Source organism: Neoarius graeffei, chromosome 1, assembly GCF_027579695.1.
Source record: "Neoarius graeffei isolate fNeoGra1 chromosome 1, fNeoGra1.pri, whole genome shotgun sequence".
Lineage (NCBI taxonomy): Eukaryota > Metazoa > Chordata > Actinopteri > Siluriformes > Ariidae > Neoarius > Neoarius graeffei.
In genome coordinates, this window is record NC_083569.1 from 124,164,275 (window position 1) to 124,183,626 (window position 19,352).

At 41.6% G+C, this 19,352-nt stretch overlaps 1 protein-coding gene across 1 annotated transcript; it reads right to left on the reverse strand.

The window, feature by feature from the left end:
• Positions 1 to 496: 496 nt before the first annotated feature.
• Positions 497 to 18,814, reverse strand: myl13 (myosin, light chain 13). Its single transcript, XM_060916470.1, has 7 exons — positions 18,560 to 18,814; positions 13,358 to 13,385; positions 6,348 to 6,497; positions 6,055 to 6,228; positions 3,444 to 3,521; positions 871 to 903; positions 497 to 734 (listed from the first exon to the last, which is right to left on the reverse strand). Exons 1-6 carry the CDS (start codon positions 18,797 to 18,799, stop codon positions 875 to 877), a joined length of 699 nt encoding a protein of 232 aa, XP_060772453.1. The 5' UTR covers positions 18,800 to 18,814; the 3' UTR covers positions 497 to 734; positions 871 to 874.
• Between the last annotated feature and the right edge of the window lie 538 nt (positions 18,815 to 19,352).

Genomic DNA, 19,352 nt, shown 5'->3' on the forward strand with positions numbered 1-19,352 from the left:
CAGAAAGTCTGCTGCTGTCGCCAAAGACCACATGAGAGAGTATGATGTCATTTCCTGTGCTGAGGTCCTGTTTTTGCAGGGAAAGCACTTGTAAAGAGGAGGCTCTTTCTTTCTTTCTTTCTTAGCTAGAAATTCTGTAATGAAATAAATAATAATTCTCAGCCTTTTTTTCAAGGTGCATCAGATAAGATTGGCTTTTCTCCCCTCCCCCCAATAGTAAGTCTTTAACTAATGATCAGGTTAGTGTTCAACATTTGAATGATTCCCACCCATGTTTATGAAGCTCCGGCCCCCAGCGTCTAGAGAGTCTAGAAAATAAGTAACAAACACAAGCAAAAGTTCTGGACCGGAAGTCAGTTTTCTAAACTGGTTTCTCAGTGAATTAAAGCACTTTTGCTAAGTCCACAGCATAAACCATTGTTTTTTTTTTATAATCTTCTATGCATCTTCCAGGTTATTAGTATACATGAGGAATAAAAACAATTGACTACTACACTTTTAATCAAGCATAAAATTTTATTTTACTTATTTTTCTTTGATCCACAAAATGAACACCGATGTGACGTACAACATCCTCATAACAGGAAGTGATGACATTTGATGGAGAGAGGAGAAAAGGAAGAGAAAGACAGAACGAGGAGAGAGGGTGTGAAGAGTTTTATTAAAAAAGAAAAGAAAGAAAAACAGAAAAGGGACAGAAGAGAAATTTGCATCCTCAGTCGGCATTCCTGAACCTGTGCAGAAAAGTTAAATATGAATATTAATATTTGCAAATAATCTACAAATATCAGGTATCATGTTAATATTGATTGTTAAGTAATGAGGTTAAAGCAGAGGTGCGTGATGGAAAGTGTAAGGGTGGAACTGTACCTGCTCAGCCAGCCATGATGTACTTTATAAATGCTGCAGAAAAGGAAAAACAATCAACACTCTGGCTCAAGAGTCACAAACACCACACTACAGAAAGAACAGTGTCATCTAGTCCTGACTGAACTTCACACGACACATGTTCAAAATTTTATTTCATTGTATTTTAGAATTAAATGCAATAATTAGAGGATGAAGGAATAAAATAATCAGAAATAAATACAGCTGTAAATGAAATGTATTATCTTAAATATTTAATGTTTGGGATGAGTGAAGAAAAACATGCCAATCAAATAGCTATAGAAGTTCCTAAATATTCATAAATAATTAAATCAATTGATGTATGAAGGCATATGTCAAAGAAATATTATATAAAACATTTGTAAATTGATGATATTGTTATGCTTAATATGATGGAAATAATTTATTATTATTATTATTATTATTAAAATTAATTATTATATATGGGTTTAATTTCACACAAATACTTAAGATAAGTTCCATCCATCCATCCATCCATCCATCCATCCATCCATCCATTTTCTACCACTTATCCAGATCTGGGTCGCAGTGGTAGCAGCCTAAGCAGAGCAGCCCAGACTTCCCTCTCCCTGGCCACCTCCACCAGCTCTTCTGGGGGAATACCGAAGTGTTCCTAGGCCAGCCGAGAGATGTAATCTCTCCAGTGTGTCCTGGGTCTGCCCCGGGGTCTCATCCCAGTGGGGCATGCCCAAAGAACCTCGCTTGGGAGACATCCAGGGGGCATCCTAACAAGGTGCCCAAACTACCTCAACTGACTCCTTTTGATGTGAAGGAGCAGCAGTTCTACTCTGAGTCTCTCCTGAATGACCAAGCTTCTCACCCTGTCTCTAAGGGAGAGACCAGCTTGTATCCACGATTTCATTCTTTCAGTCACTACCCACAGCTTGTGACCATAGGTGAGAGTGGGAACGTAGATGGACCAGTAAATTGAGAGCTTTGCCTTTTGGCTCAGCTCTCTCTTTACCACAACAGACCAGTTTAGCATCTGCATCACTGCTGACGCTTATGCGATCCGTCTGTCCAACTCCCGCTCCCCCTACCCTCACTCATGAACAAAACCCCCAGATACTTAAACTCCTCCACTTTAGGTAGTAACTCCCCCTTGACCCAAAATAGGCACTCCACCTGTTTCCGGCTGAGCGCCATGGCCACGGACTTGGAGGTGCTGATCCTCATCCCAGCCGCTTCGCACTCGGCTGCAAACCATCCCAGCGCATGCTGTAAGTCACAGATTGATGAAGCCAACAGGACCACATCATCCGCAAAAAGCAGAGATGTGATCCTGATGCCATCAAACCAGACTCCCTCCACCCCTTGGCTGAGCCTAGAAATTCTGTCCATAAAAGTTATGAACAGAGCCAGTGACAAAGGGCAGTCCTGGCAGAGTCCCACATCCACCAGGAACAAGTCCGACTTACTGCCGGCAATGCGAACCAAACTCCTGCTCTGGTCATACAGGGTCTGAATGGCCCACAGTAATGGGCCCTGAACCCCATACTCCTGAAGCACCCCCCACAGGGCACCATGAGGGACACAGTCGTAAGCCTTCTCCAGGTCCACAAAACACATGTTGGGCAAATTCCCATGCACCCTCCAATACCCTTGCAAGGATAAAGAGCTGGTCCAGTGTTCCACAACCAGGATGAAAACCACATTGTTCCTCCTGAATCCGAGGTTAGAGTATTGACCGGACTCTCCTCTCCAGCACCCCAGCATAGGCTTTCCCAGGGAGGCTGAGAAGTGTGATCCCCCTGTAATTGGAACACACTCTCCGGTCCCCCTTTTTAAAAAGGAGGACCAGCACCCCAGTCTGCCAATCCAGAGGCACTGTCCCCAACCTCCACACAATGTTGAAGAGGCATGTCAACCAATACAGCCCAACAACATCCAGTGCCTTCAGGAACTCTGGACGAATCTCATCCACCCCTGGAGCCTGGCCACCAAGGAGTTTTTTAACCACCTCGGCAACCTCAGCCCTTGTGATGGGCAAGTCCTCCCAAGCACCCTCAGACTCTGCGTCCTCCTCGGACAACATGAAGGTGGGATTGAGGAGATCCTCAAAGTATCCCTTCCACTGCCGGATGATGTCCACAGTTGAGGTCAACCGCACTCCATCCTCACTGTAAACAGTAGGGACAGAGCACTGCTTCCCCTTCCTGAGAATCCCACTTGAGATTTTGCACTTATCCCACTTGAAATAAGTGAAAACTATAATAATTATAAATAAATAAAAGCATGTTCATAAATAAATAAATAAATTCATATATGCCAATAAATGAAAGGATGAATGGATATAACAAATAATTAATCGATAATCAATCAATTTAAATCTATCAACTCATGTAATATATAATATTTAGGTGGACTAATTATTATTATTATTATTATTATTATTATTAATATTATTATTATTATTATTATTACTTTAATATGACTTTAATATAAACATGTGTCCAGGAATCTCAGCAATGACATAAAATAGTGTATACGGTATATTAAATAATCTGTGTGTGCGTGTGTGTTAGTGCTCTCACCCTCATAGTTGATGCATCCATTAGCATCTTCCTGACCGGCCATCAGCTGCTCCACCTCGGTCTCCTTCATCTTCTCACCTGAAACAAGACCAAAAACAGATGACCAAGTTGAGAGAGAGAGAAAGAAATTGAGATTGAGTGCTCAGGTCCAATGGTATGAGCCCATTTTTTCTCAAATTAAAATGTTGTTGATGAACTGCTACTATATTTCAACATTTCCTGTTCAACTCCTGCAGCATTAATGCCTCTGTGTAGGAGACAGTAAACTTTAGAGGACTTTAGCAAGTGGGGCAAGTACATTTTTAGCTTTGCATATTTTAAAATGGCAATAATTCATCCATCCATCCATCCATCCATCCATCACCTGTAGCTGCTTATCCTGTTCTACAGGGTTGCAGGCAAGCTGGAGCCTATCCCAGCTGACTATGGGCGAGAGGCGGGGTACACCCTGGACAAGTCACCAGGTTATTGCAGGGCTGACACATAGAGACACACAACCATTCACATTCACGGTCAATTTAGAGCCACCAATTATCCTCACCTGCATGTCTTTGGACTGTAGGGAAAACGGGAGCACCCAGAGGAAACCCATGCAGACACGGGGAGAACATGCAAACTCCACACAGAAAGGCCCTCGCTGGCCACTGGGCTCAAACCCAGGACTTTCTTGCTATGAGGCGACAGTGCTAACCATTACACCACCGTGCCGCCCAATGACAATAATCTCATGTCATCTCATTATCTCTAGCTGCTTTAACCTTCTACAGGGTCGCAGGCAAGCTGGAGCCTATCCCAGTTGACTCCGGGCGAAAGGCAGGGTACACCCTGGACAAGTCGCCAGGTCATCACAGGGTTGACACATAGACACAGACAACCATTCACACTCACATTCACACCTACGGTCAATTTAGAGTCACCAGTTAACCTAACCTGCATGTCTTTGGACTGTGGGGGAAACCGGAGCACCCGGAGGAAACCCACGCGGACACGGGGAGAACATGCAAACTCCACACAGAAAGGCCCTCGCCGGCCAAGGGGCTCGAACCCGGACCTTCTTGCTGTGAGGCGACAGCACTAACCACTACACCACCGTGCCGCCGACAATAATCATACTTTATTTTAAAAATTAATAAAAACGAAAAACTTTGGCAAAGAAATCTTGGAGAAGATGGTAGGGTGTGAGAACTTTTGTCACAGGAAGTGAAAGGAGAATCAGGAGCTGAGAGTAAGATCTCTAAGGCCAAGTTTCATGTGTAGTCATTCTCCCAAACTTCACATATCTCACAAATACATATAGAGAAATAAAGCAAAAAAATTGTATGAGGTAAAGAAATAATGTTTTTACAAACTCAACTTGATTCCATATTAATCTCATCTCATCTCATCTCATTATCTCTAGCCGCTTTATCCTTCTACAGGGTCGCAGGCAAGCTGGAGCCTATCCCAGCTGACTACGGGCGAAAGGCGGGGTACACCCTGGACAAGTCGCCAGGTCATCACAGGGCTGACACATAGACACAGACAACCATTCACACTCACATTCACACCTACGCTCAATTTAGAGTCACCAGTTAACCTAACCTGCATGTCTTTGGACTGTGGGGGAAACCGGAGCACCCGGAGGAAACCCACGCAGACACGGGGAGAACATGCAAACTCCACACAGAAAGGCCCTCGCCGGCCATGGGGCTCGAACCCAGGACCTTCTTGCTGTGAGGCGACAGCGCTAACCACTACACCACCGTGCCGCCCCCATATTAATCTGAGATATTAATTACTAAACATGATTTTAATAAGAGGGCAGCATGGTGGTGTAGTGGTTAGACTGTTGCCTCACAACAAGAAGGTTCTGGGTTTGAGCCCAGTGGCTGACGGAGGCCTTTCTGTGTGGAGTTTTCATGTTCTCCCCGTGTCCGCGTGGGTTTCCTCCGGGTGCTCCGGTTTCCCCCACAGTCCAAAGACATGCAGGTTAGGTTAACTGGTGACTCTAAATTGACCGTAGGTGTGAATGTGAGTGTGAATGGTTGTGTGTCTCTGTGTGTCAGCCCTGCGATGACCTGGCAACTTGTCCAGGGTGAACCCTGCCTCTCGCCCATAGTCAGCTGGGATAGGATCCAGCTTGCCCCCAACCCTGCACAGGATAAGCAGTTACAAATAATAGATGGATGGATTTTAGTAAGAATATAATAATATCATTTTTCTGAAGTTCCTTTGAACATATTTCAACATTAATAACCATAGACAGGGTGCACATATCTAGTTCTGTAAAATTACATTTAAAAGAAGACTTTGTCAAAGGAGTTATGGAGGATTGTGTGGGGTGAAATGTGTTGTTTAATGTTTCCTTCTTAAATAAAATCATACATTTGGGATATTTGAGTACTGTAGTGTTACAGAACAACAGGGAATGGAAGGGAAAATTGGGAGTTTTATGTATTTTTTCTCCCAAAATTAAACCAGAGAAATAAGGCAAAAAATAGCATACAGATTTGAAAAACTGAGTTTTAATGACTAAACTAAACTTCAGTCCAAATTAATCTGAGTCACTCAATAATATAAACCCGATTTTAGTGATAGAAATTCTCATACAAGTGTGTGGCGTGATGTTTACCCAGCGTGGCGAGAACATGTCGGAGCTCAGCGCCCATCACCGTGCCGTTTCCTTCCTTATCAAAGACTCTCAGTCCCTCAACGAAGTCCTCAAACGTCCCGCGACCTTTTGCCTTGCAGATGTGCTGGTGCATCGGCAGGAACTGATCAAAGTCCAGCATCTTCACGTTCATTTCTAGTGTGTGAGGAATGTGCAGCATCACTCTGTTTATCTTTAAAACACATTTTAAAAGTCTATCTCTCTCAGTGTGACAGCACAAACATGATGTAGATGTGTAAGTCATGGGTGCTGACCTTCAGCTTTGGGCTTTCCGAGCACATACATGACCTCAGCATTGGTGGGGTTTTGGCCCAGGGCTCTGATAACGTCTCCACACTGGCCGAAGGTGATCTTCATCTCATTGGTTGGCGTTCGGTCAAAAAGCTGGAATGCGTCCTTGAAATCTGAGGAAGGCAGAGACATGTGGAGCTGAAAGTCACGTTTGAGGATGAAATGCAGAGTTCAATATAATGTCTTCTTGAAATTGGTGAAATGTAATGTCACAGAATTGGGATCAATTAGCGCTAAGGATCGATAATTAGCTGAAGTTATTAGACTGTAACATTGTGAAAGAGATGGCTTATGTCATATTTTGTGACTTATTACTCATCTCATTATCTCTAGCCTCTTTATCCTGTTCTACAGGGTCGCAGGCAAGCTGGAGCCTATCCCAGCTGACTACGGGTGAAAGGCGGGGTACACCCTGGACAAGTTGCCAGGTCATCACAGGGCTGACACATAGACACAGACAACAGGGGCGTAGCTTGGGTATTGTGACAGGGGGGGCCGTAGATGTTTCAGAGGCCCCCCTACCCATATCTTAGGCTATAGCCTAATAAAATACCGGCGATAAAGGCATTTTTACAATTTCGAAAATGCGACCATAATCTTCAGCAACAGGCTCACGCATGACAATAAGTGCAAACTAACAGGCTTTAATTTTATTTCACATCAATTATAAATCATACAGCTCGCTCTGGGTGATTATATCATTCGAACTCTGCAGCGCTGCATAGCGCACTGGAACTGCGCATTGCAAACAAGTACAAACCAGTGGCAAAATATCATTTGGTGGAAAATATCTCATCAGTGGAGCACAGCTAGAAGTCACAGCATCTCTCCTCTGTTGCTCCTCTAATCTTTCTCTCCTTTTACGTGCGCCGGATTTAAACCGCCTCATACTTGTTTTAACACTGCTAAGAAAACCATACCATCACCACACCACAACTCAGCTAGCAGATTAATTCTTTGTTTGAGTAACCATAGCATTAGAATCCTGAGCAGCATGGACCACTGCACAGGGGCAACTTCAGAATCTGGAGGGTATGCGTAAACAAGCCATAAGCCTATGTCAGTGCCAGTAGGCCTAGTGTGTCTTACCTTGATATAAGCTGTCTCGTCACAGAAAATAGAATAATTATATAACCATATTCCACGTTATGTGTAGACGCCACCGGCGCAGGCACATAGTGTAAATAAAGTTTGACCAGCACATCCGGTGATTGGCAGGGCCCCCCCTAGTGGTGAGGCCCTGAGTTTTTGGCGCCGATGCCCCCCCCAAACTACGCTACAGACAGACAACCATTCACACTCACACCTACGGTCAATTTAGAGTCACCAGTTAACCTAACTTGCATGTCTTTGGACTGTGGGGGAAATCGGAGCACCCGGAGGAAACCCACGCGGACACGGGGAGAACATGCAAACTCCGCACAGAAAGGCCCTTGCCGGCCACGGGGCTCGAACCCGGACCTTCTTGCTGTGAGGCGACAGCGCTAACCACTACACCACCATGCCGCCTTCCTACCAATATACAGTTCTTATTTCCATTTGTATCTACTGTAAATGGGGGCAGCACAGTGGTACAGTGTCTTAACACTGTCACCTCACAGCAAGAAGGTTCTGGGTTTGAGCCCAGCGGCCGACGGAGGCCTTTCTGTGTGGAGTTTTCATGTTCTCCCCGTGTCTGTGTGGGTTTCCTCCGGGTGCTCTGGTTTCCCCCACAGTCCAAAGACATGCAGGTTAGGATAATTGGTGGCTCTCAATTGACCATAGGTGTGAATGTGAGTGTGAATGGTAAAGCTGCTTTGCGACAATGTTTATTTTTAAAAGCGCTATACAAATAAACTTGACTTGAATGGTTGTGTCAGCCCTGTGATGAGGGTCGTCCAGGGTGTACCCCGCCTCTCACCCACAGTCAACTGGGATAGGCTCCAGCCTGCAACCCTGCACAGGATAAGCGGTTACAGATAATGGATGGATGGATAATAATAATAATAGTCTATCCATCAATCATCTGTAGCTGCTTATCCTGTTCTACAGGGTCACAGGCAACCTGGAGCCTATCCCAGCTGACTATGGGCGAGAGGCGGGGTACACCCTGGACAAATCGCCAGGTTATCACAGATAATAATAACAATAATAATGTTTTCACTGGGGTGTAGTGGTTAGCGCTGTCGCCTCACAGCAGGAAGATCTGGGTTCGAGCCCCATGGCCGGCGAGGGCCTTTCTGTGCGGAGTTTGCATGTTCTCCCCATGTCTGCATGGGTTTCCTCCGGGTGCTCCGGTTTCCCCCACAGTCCAAAGACATGCAGGTTAGGTTAACTGGTGACTCTAAATTGGCTGTAGGTGTGAATGGTTGTCTGTGTCTATGTGTCAGCCCTGTGATGACCTGGCGACTTGTCCAGGGTGTACCCCGCCTTTTGCCTGTAGTCAGCTGGGATAGGCTCCAGTTTGCCTGCGACCCTGTAGAACAGGATAAAGCAGCTAGAGATAATGAGATGAGATGAGATGTTTTCACTGGGGTTCAGCTCAGGGGACTGATGGCCAGGGCAGAAGCTTGAGTCTGTGCTCAGTGAACCATTTTATTGTTGATTTGGACATATGCTTCAGATCATTGTCCTGCTGGAAGATCCAGTGATGACCCAGTTTTAGTTTCTTAGCAGAGGAGCCAGATTCTGATTTAAAATTTCCTGGTATTCCATGGAGTCCATGATGCCATGGACCCTAACAAGGTTTCCAGGGCCTTTGGAGGAAAAACAGCCCCAAAACATCACAGAACCTCCACCAGTTGGGATCAAGTTCTTTTCATTATAGCCATCCTTCTTTTTACACCAAACCCACCTTGAGTGTTTATTACCAAAAAGCTCCATTTTTGTTCCATCAGACCAGAGAACATGGTTCCAGTCAAAGTTGTAGTAACATTTCACAAACTTCAGGTGCTCATATTTGTGGTTAACTGACAGAAAAGGCTTTTATCTGGAACCTTCCAAATATGTTAGCATGGAGGTGGAGTCTGATGGAGGTTTTGGAGATTCAGAAACCCCAAGATTTAACTTTTTTTTCTTGTAATTCACCAACAGTGATCCTTGGGGATTTTTTAAAAAAATGTATTTCAATTAAAGGTTGGGTTTTTCTCTTTTATTTCAGTGTGTGATGAAGCAACTTCACCAAAAAGTGGATTTTTTTTCTAACCTTTTTTTTTTTATTAATCTTTACAAGGGGCCCAATAATCATGGAGGGCACTGTGTATATAATTCTTTTTATTTTTTAAAGACATGGGTAAAGGAGGCATGTAGCAGAGATGTGAACATATACAATTTGGGCATAGCAGCTATGGATTTGAAGCACAATTATGTTGCTATGTGCAGACTTGAAAATAATACATTTTTCAACTGGTTTTGCCCATGTGTCAATCAAATCAATATATTTTCGGCATTCTGACTGTTCACGTCATTGTTTACACTGATTCTGATAATTCCGGGAATTTCTGTATCCTTTTTAGATGCACTGTGATTGGCCAAGAGATGACCTGATTCATGCTCTCGGCCAATCACAGCACGTGTGAAATGCAGTGCTCAGAAATGTGCAGTAGTGATGCATAGTCGTCTCTCTGGAAGCAAACTGTCTTCATCGGTCGTGTTCAAGAAATGAAACTTTCAATTTATCTCACAAACTAGTGTCAGATGTTATTGCCATTCATGTGAACCAACCAGGAGTCACAGTGGGAGGTCGGGGCAAGAGAGCCAGTTGACAGTGGGCCATCAAGAGTTTTTATGTGACATGTGCAATGACAATAAAGTTGAATCTAATCTAATCTAATTTTTCTGTGATCTTGATACAAATTTAGAATTTTCTTTACTACATTTCTTTTTCAGTTGTTGGTATATGCTATTTTTCCCCAAAAGGAAAAAAAAAGTTGCTCATATGTAAGGCTTGCACTTTCAGATATTGTCAGTTTCTTGGTTTTGTGGAAAAACATAAAGTTTTTCTTAACATCACCACCAGAAGGTAGGCAGGATCCATTTATGGTTTCTTGGGGATGTCCTATTAAAGGCACTTTATCATTTCTTCTGTTTTTTCTTGCTGGCATGTTCTTGCTAAAACATAATGTCACTATGTCACATTGAATGTATTAAGATATGCAATAAACAGTTTTTTTAAGGCCAAGTGTGAATTAAGCATTTTTGATCAAATGAACTCTGAGTACTAAGTAGGGCCCCATTGGCCCTTATTATTCTTTATGCCTCTGTACACTGATATTTCTTTGTATGTAATATTCCAGTTCAGTTTAAGCTAGAAAAATACAAATCCTTATTTAGTTGTGTTGTTTTTCTCGTATTATAGATAGTTTTCACATGACGTCACAGAGTCGGGGATTCCCTGGTGGTGGCCATCTTGGAGGGCAAGCTTACCGTACGGGTCACTAAAGCTAGCAATGGTGCAAACTTGTTGTATTCATGGCTGTCGTAATAGGTCAGATGATGAAGTCAAGCGGAGCTTTTATGGAATTCCCACTGTACGGGAGCACGAAGGCGAGCAAACAAAGAAACTCAGCATACAAAGGAGAAATCTATGGCTTACGAGAATCAACCGCAAGGATTATCAGCCTTCCAAACACAGCAAAGTCTGCTCCGATCATTTTATAAGTGGTAAGTTGTTTAAATAAACAATCAATTGTGTTTAAGTTTGTTTTTGGAAACCAAAACATCGTGTGAACAATCTCTGGAGAATGCCTAACTGGAACCGCTGAGTGTATGTTTACATTGTAATGTACACTTAATATCGCTCGTTTGTCACATTTCTATTTGAAACTTGTCACTTCACTCATGCAAGGGTCATTTTTGAAAAACATTTTAGGTCTATTCTGTAGTCCTGAGCGGTGTGCAGGACTGCGCAAATGTGCGCAGCTTCCCGATTTAAACTGTTTTTTTCTCATCCTTATACTTCCTGTTTCATGGACTGTAACGGATTTGCTTATTTAGTAATTTTAATACAGAATTTACTTTGAAATTATAATCAGACACTCCAACGCCCCCCTAAAAAAAAATCGGATCTGCGTGATTCAGGCGGCATCCGCCAAAAGGCGTGCTGTGAATATATAAAGTTGTATATATCAGACAGCCTTTAAAGTTTGATGAAGTCAGTTTCAGGCTTTGGCAGTTTCAGGCTTTGGCAGCCCTGCATAGTCACTTGAAAATGCATCTTTGTCCACTTCGTAGGGGTCAATTCCCCCAATCAAGGCCAGTTTGGCTGCATACCGTTGTCGTGAGATGTCGTCTAATGTATCTATATACTTCTGTTTGCTTGATTTTGCCGACATTGATCTTTATTTTAGAAAACTGACTATATAACTTCATAAATTCATCCGAGATAATGTAGCCAGTAGTGGCGATGGTCCGTTTTGTTTGCCCTCCAAGATGGCGGCTGGGGGGCGTTCCCCGGAATGCCGTGATGTCAGTGAAAACTATCTATATAGAAACTTTGTTCATTATAATGGGAAAAGCCCAGGGTTTTGTTGAAATAATTAATAACAAAGACTAAAAACAGACCATGTTGTATTAATGTTTATAGACAGAAAAGTGTCTCTCTGACTAAAGTTTAAATGCCTTGAGGCAGTTCTAAATATTTATTAAAGCTATTGAAATTTTATATTTGCTTTAGAAATGGAACTGAGAACATATTTAAAGATTATCCTAGTTTGATTTAAAAGATTAATTTTTTTTTTTGGGACACCCTAGGGTACATACAACAAATTATCGAAGTAACCTCTTCAACATGTTCAGTGTAATTAAATATTGTATGGATGAGCATCTTTCAGTATTGACTTTATTAAGTCCAGTATTAGACTGGTGCATAGTTCAAGAAGTAAATACAGTATTAATTTTGTTGGTATTGAAAGACCTATACATAAATCTTTTGTCTTTTATTTGAAACATGGTATTACAGTTCAAGCTCAGTTATCTGAACCCCTTTTATCTGAACATCCTCTTAGTTTGCCAAACTTTTTTTCCCCAGAGAGTTTGGATAATTGAACTTATACTGTACAGTAAACCCTGCCTTTATTTTCCTCAAAAGCAGCTCAAAATGGCCTGGATTGCATCTCCCTGGCCTCCTACCTCGCTTCACTCAGAGATGCTGCTCTTTTTTCACTTGTCAATGTTGCATCTCTGATGTAGGAGTTTTCAAGAAGTGGACAAATTTAGAGCACGTTAGCTAGTAGGTCCTTCTCCCAAACATTACAATATAGCATTTAATGTAATGTCTTGAAAAGAAAGAAAGAAAGAAAGAAAATGTGATATTAGGTTATCTCATCTCATTATCTCTAGCCGCTTTATCCTTCTACAGGGTCGCAGGCAAGCCGGAGCCCATCCCAGCTGACTACAGGCGAAAGGCGGGGTACACCCTGGACAAGTCGCCAGGTCATCACAGGGCTGACACATAGACACAGACAACCATTCACACTCACATTCACACCTACAGTCAATTTAGAGTCACCAGTTAACCTAACCTGCATGTCTTTGGACTGTGGGGGAAACCGGAGCACCCGGAGGAAACCCATGCGGACAACATGCAAACTCCGTACAGAAAGGCCCTCGCCGGCCCCGGGGCTCGAACCCAGGACCTTCTTGCTGTGAGGCGACAGCGCTAACCACTACACCACCGTGCCACCCCTGATATTAGGTTATGATAATGTAAATGAAATTACATGGGTAAAAAAAACAAAACCTTAAAAGTTATACTGATGGAATTTTTTTAACTTATATATATTTTTTAATTAAATACATTTTTAATGGCATGGACAAAGGTGTTATGGAGTATTGGGAAGTGAAAGAGATCATTTGGCATGTGATACTACAGCCTTTAAAAATTAAACAAACTTAAAATATTAGATTTTAATTATCGCTTTTAATTGAATTTAATGTAGTGTTTTTACATTTTGAAATTTGAATCAAACAATCTGAGAAATAAAAGTGTTCTTACCCTCAATCTGCTCAGGAGTGAACTCAAGCTGCAGGAAAACAGAGAAAATGATTCGTTACGGATGGAGAGAAGCAGCTGAGTGGACACAACTTCACTACAGGAGCAATTACATGTTATTCATTTGACTTCTTAATTTATTCCAATATTAGTAAGTTAAAGTTAAATATAAATCGTGTAATTATTAAAGAATACATTGCTATAGTGTTTACAGTTGCTATAGATTGACCAGTACAGTAACAATAGTACCGTCATTCTAAAATTAGCTCTATATTTAATTCTGAGGAACACACACACACACACACGTGCTGCCTTATTTTTTTCTCGGCCTTGAGGCCTCAGTAAATATTTCACTCGTCAGCTCAGGTTACACTCCGTTAATTCAGCTGCTCGCCTGCCTTCTGTCCAAAAGCATGTTGGTGTGACCTTCACACACACACACACACTGTCACAGAGACATTCTGAACAAGCTAATTTAAGTGTGAACACATTTCTTTTGTCACATGATTTGTTATTGTTTCCTGGCTGTTCTACAAATCTAATTTAACTCGGGCTAATGTTAATTCAGCTGACCCTTCGCAATGCTACATCCCATAATACTCAGCTGGGTATCACTAGTAGTTTAACTCAAGTTACATTTGTTGAACTGCAGATTTAACTCTGATCGTCTGCAAGATGGACCGATCTCAAGTACTTGTGTAATAGTGTATATGTTAAAGCCTCAGATATCAAGAATTGGGTTAAAAAAAAAAAATAATAAATAAATAAATAAATAATAATAATTTTCACAGCATGGATTTCAGCTTTAGATGTGTAGGCAAAAAAATCCTTTAAGATAATATATCAAATTTAATAACATTAGCATGCTTGCATTATATATATATATATATATATATATATATATATATATATATATATATATATATATACTACCGTTCAAAAGTTTGGGGTCACTTTGAAATGTCCTTATTTTTGAAAGAAAAGCACTGTTCTTTTCAATGAAGATCGCTTTAAACTAATCAGAAATCCACTCTATACATTGCTAATGTGGTAAATGACTATTCTAGCTGCAAATGTCTGTTTTTTGGTGCAATATCTCCATAGGTGTATAGAGGCCCATTTCCAGCAACTCTCACTCCAGTGTTCTAATGGTACAATGTGTTTGCTCATTGCCTCAGAAGGCTAATGGATGATTAGAAAACCCTTGTACAATCATGTTAGCACAGCTGAAAACAGTTGAGCTCTTTAGAGAAGCTATAAAACTGACCTTCCTTTGAGCAGATTGAGTTTCTGGAGCATCACATTTGTGGGGTCGATTAAATGCTCAAAATGGCCAGAAAAATGTCTCGACTATATTTTCTATTCATTTTACAACTTATGGTGGGAAATAAAAGTGTGACTTTTCATGGAAAACACAAAATTGTCTGGGTGACCCCAAACTTTTGAACGGTAGTGTGTGTATATATATATATAAAACAAAGTGTCAGAAGTAGAGTACAGTAAGGTAAATAACTGTAAAGGAAATAATTTCCAATAAAGTAAACATCTGTAAAGTAAATAACTGTAAACACCTGTCAAGGAAATAATTTTAAATAAAGTTAAGAACTGTAAAGTAAATACCTTTTAAATAAACACCTGGAAAGTACAAAATTTAAAATAAAGTCAATAACTGTCATGTGAATTAAGAAGAAGAAGAAACCTTTATTTGTCACATGCACACTTCAAGCACAGTGAAATTCATCCTCTGCATTTAACCCATCTGAAGCAGTGAACACACACACACATTCAGAGCAGTGGGCAGCCACACCAGAGCACCCGGGGAGCAGTCAGGGGTTCGGTACCTCGCTCAAGGGCACCTCACGTCAACCTCATCCCATCTCATTATCTGTAGCCACTTTATCCTTCTACAGGGTCGCAGGCGAGCTGGAGCCTATCCCAGCTGACTACGGGCAAAAGGCGGGGTTCACCCTGGACAAGTCACCAGGTCATCACAGGGCCCACGTTAACCTTAATTTTTAAATAAAGTAAACAACTATAAAGTAAATAACTATGAATAAAGTAAAGAACTGTAAACAACCTTAAACATTAAAAAGTAAATAAAGTATCAGACATACTCTAGTGTAAAATAAAGTAATTAACTGTACAATAAGTAAATTTTAAAGTAAAGAATGTTAAATAAAGTGAATATTGTGTGTATATAAAGTGATTAACTGTAAACTCTAGATGAGATTAAAGTCATGAGAGCTTTTCAGAAAAATCAGTCCCCTATGGGTCCATGTGGCTTATAAATAAAATAGTTTTCTGATCCCGTGTCCATGCAGTAAATGTCGCATATATATATTTAATCTATGAAGCAGTAGCCACAAAAATGAAGCGTAATCCAAAAATGAACATGAAACGACCCATGTCCGATTTTTTTGCCCATATGCGACCTGTATCCGATTTGTTATTGACAATCTGAACAACACAGATCCGATTTTTTCACATGCGACCCAGGCCGCTTGGATATGTGGTCCTAATTCCGATGCATATCCGTTATTTTCACATGCGACTGCAGTCTGACCGGACAGGTCGCATTCATGCCACCTACACGTCATCAACAAGAGACAAACGTCACTATTCTGCGTTGGCTAATCCCGCCTCTTTGGTGGAAAACAACAACATTTGTACAGTTTTCAGAATTTAAATAGACTTTTATAGAATTGATCAAGCTAATGGTGGATTTGGTAGGGACCTGGATGTTAAACCAGCCTGTATTACAAGATTATAAGATTGTTCTGGAAATTTCCAGTAATTTGACACCTTCGGTCTCATTAGTCTGCTGCCCACATTAATCAGATTATTGTGTGAGTTCCGCCGCCGCCACAAAAAACACATTGCCAGGTCTCGCCTCATCTCCATGCTTTACTTGCAAACTTGAAGAGTGCGCTTTTTTTTGTTTACGTATTACGTAGATGTGCTTATTACGTGTCAATTTGCGCATGCGGGACACTTTTGGGTCATTTTCCGTTCATATTGGAGATCGCATACAAGTCTCATATAATTGGCAATGTGAACGGCCTAACAAAAAAATCGGATTTCACAACAAATCGGATATGGGTCGTTTCAGGTTGCAGTCTGAACCAGGGCTTTGAACCGGTTCAAGGAACGAAAACGAAAACCGGGAACTTTTTCTATTTCACATGGAACAGAAACGAAACCAGAAACTTTATTATTTTTTATGCTCTGGAACAGAAATGCTTATTAAAAATAATGGTAACCGGTTAATACCGGTTTTTATTTCGTTCTTCAAAGTTTCCGTAGCCTACAAATAAAAAAGTCATTCTTCTCCTGCGCAAGTTTCTATGACCCGCTGGGGTTCACTTCCTGTGTGACGTTCACTGACTGAATGGAGAGAGCGGGAGGGTGGACTACTATCACGTCTCCACATCTTAAATAAGAGGTAAATATTGCAGTCTATCGTTATTCGAAAAAGTCAATTTCAAACACGATACCAATATATTTGTCCACGTTAATGAGAGGCTCGTGAACATTAAATGACGTTAACCTCTGTTAGCCTATCAATGCATAGGGCCTGACTAGCCTTTGGTAACACACTAAACGAATTATCTTTCATTTTTGCCACTTTTTCTGTTTGTGTAGATGGGAAGACATACTGAGAATCCAAATCGCCAACATTTGAAATAATAATTGTTTTGAATTATTTCTTGTCTTATTTAATGAAGGTTGTAATAGAATTAGCCTACATTTGGCTTAAGCTGGATGAGACAGAGACATAATTTTATAGCCATTTGTTAAACAGCTGACAGGGAACGTAATTAACCGTTCCGGGAACGAAATTTTTTTGTTCTAACCGGTTCAGGAACGTCTATTTAATGGTGGAACCCAAAACCGGAAACGTTAAAATTCCGTTTCTGTTCGGAACGAACCAATAGGAAAAAAATTCTGGTTCAAAGCCCTGGTCTGAACGTAGTGTTATTTCCCGGAAATGGCCCGGCGCTAGAGCTCAGTGGTCTCAATACTCTTTTCAACAACTTCCCGTAACAACTCTGAAGTGCATCACATGGGACCACTGGCTGAAGAAGGCGAGGAAAGGGGGACGACCTGGAGGATATTTTAAAATAGATACGCACTTTCCCTCGGTAATAAGCATAAACATGTCTGAAAGCGATTTCTTTAGTCTAGTCCATTTATTTCAAATGATGAACTGAACTTTATACACTCACTGGCCATTTTAATAGGAACATGTGTATGCATATGCACAGTATGCAATTGTTACGCTCATTCTTACAACGCGATGGCACAGTGGTTACAGCCTCTACTGTACGTGAGGCAGTAGCCACAAAAAATCCCAATCATATTCTATTGCAATTTTAAGAAGTTTTATGTTCATATTATTTACCTCAGATGTTAATGTTCAGACCAAACTGGTTTAAATAACACACATTATTACAAGTTATTCTAACAGGATAGTAGGAGTACAGGAGGTGGCAGAACATTTGTGTGTGTGTGTGTGTGTGTGTGTGTGTGTGTGTTACAATGAGGGATTTTCTTCTTTGCTCTGCAGTCTCACTGTTATTTCAGCTCACCATCTCATAAATTTTACTCCATCTGAAAGCGATATTCTGAAACCATATCGTTGGAAAAAGGGGAAACTCGACGCCACATTTATTTTCTCAGAGTTTTGTTTAAAGCTGACCGCAGAACTTGAGTTTTAAAAAAAAACATCATGACAAAAGTCTGAATTTCAGAGGAGGAAATTTCAGCCTCTGCTCCGTTTCCACACACAGGAATGTTGGAGTTCATCTGAGTTTCATTAGCAGATTCCCACAGTACAGACCACCCGCTCACACACACACACACACACACACACACACACACACACACACACACACACACACACAAACTTTCTATGTGTTTTATTAGCTGTCGTGTGTGTGTTTTGTGTGTGTGTGTTCACAGCACCACCTGTTGGTGGGTAAAAGTTAAAAAAAGAAAAAAAAACAACAGAATTTTAGTTGAAATTTAGTCGCACAAGAAGAACAAAGCCTAAATTCTACACCATTGTTATTTAATATGATTAAAATCACACACTGATTGTTTAGTGTAATAAACATTGATCATTGATCATTACACAAAGAAGAGCCGAGAAATATAAAGAGTTGAAATGCCACAGAAATGTTGAGGGGAGTTTGTTAAGGGTACCTGCACTTCAGCCGGGTTAAAATCGGGCTCCTTGGGAGGTTCGGGCTCCGGGGGTTTCGGGGGAGCGACGGGTTTCGGTTCTTCCTTCTTTTTAAGGGGCATGATGGTGATGATGAAGATGAAGAAGCGAGATGACAAACGGTGGAGACTCGGTGAAATGATCCCGGTGAGAATGTGCCCCACTCTGAGGGGTTTTTTATGCCCAGGTGCCTCACACCCCCTCACAGGGGGGAAAACCATAAAAGGATGTGAGCCGTGGTGAGGCTATTTGGGACGCAGACGTCCTCCCTGAACAAAAGGCCTGAGGAACAGGAGCTAAATTTGGGACAATGTCCATGAAGACAGTGAATTACTGGGAGACAGAGAGAGGATGAGTGGTTGAGTGTAAGCTGAAACCACCGCGTGCTGGACAAACATCTCACTGTGTCGATTCTGTTTTTATAGATTCCATGCTGAGAGAGAGAGAGAGAGAGAGAGAGAGAAAGAGGAGAAGACAGACAGAGGGTGTGAAAGAGACAGAGGGAGAGACAGACAGACAGACAGACAGACAGACAGAGGCTGGGAGAGAGAGAGAGAGAGAGAGAGAGAGAGAGAGAGAGACAGATAGAGGGAGAAAGAGAGGGAGACAGACAGACAGAGAGGAGGAGACAGACAGAGGGTGTGAGAAAGACAGAGGGAGAGGGAGAGAGACAGACAGAGGGTGGGAGAAAGGCAGACAGACAGATAGAGAGAGATACAGAGGGAGAGAATGAAAGAGAGAGGGGTGGGAGAAAGAGAGAGACAGACAGATAAA

Excerpts from the sequence above, each read along its gene's own strand:
- myl13 (XM_060916470.1), bottom strand. The coding sequence starts at position 18,799 with ATGGTTTTCCCCCCTGTGAGGGGGTGTGAGGCACCTGGGCATAAAAAA. Across the intron at positions 13,386-18,559 it reads TTAACCCGGCTGAAGTGCAG|CTTGAGTTCACTCCTGAGCA; the intron begins GTACCCTTAACA and ends GTTTTCCTGCAG. Across the intron at positions 6,229-6,347 it reads CGGAAAGCCCAAAGCTGAAG|AAATGAACGTGAAGATGCTG; the intron begins GTCAGCACCCAT and ends CTCACACACTAG.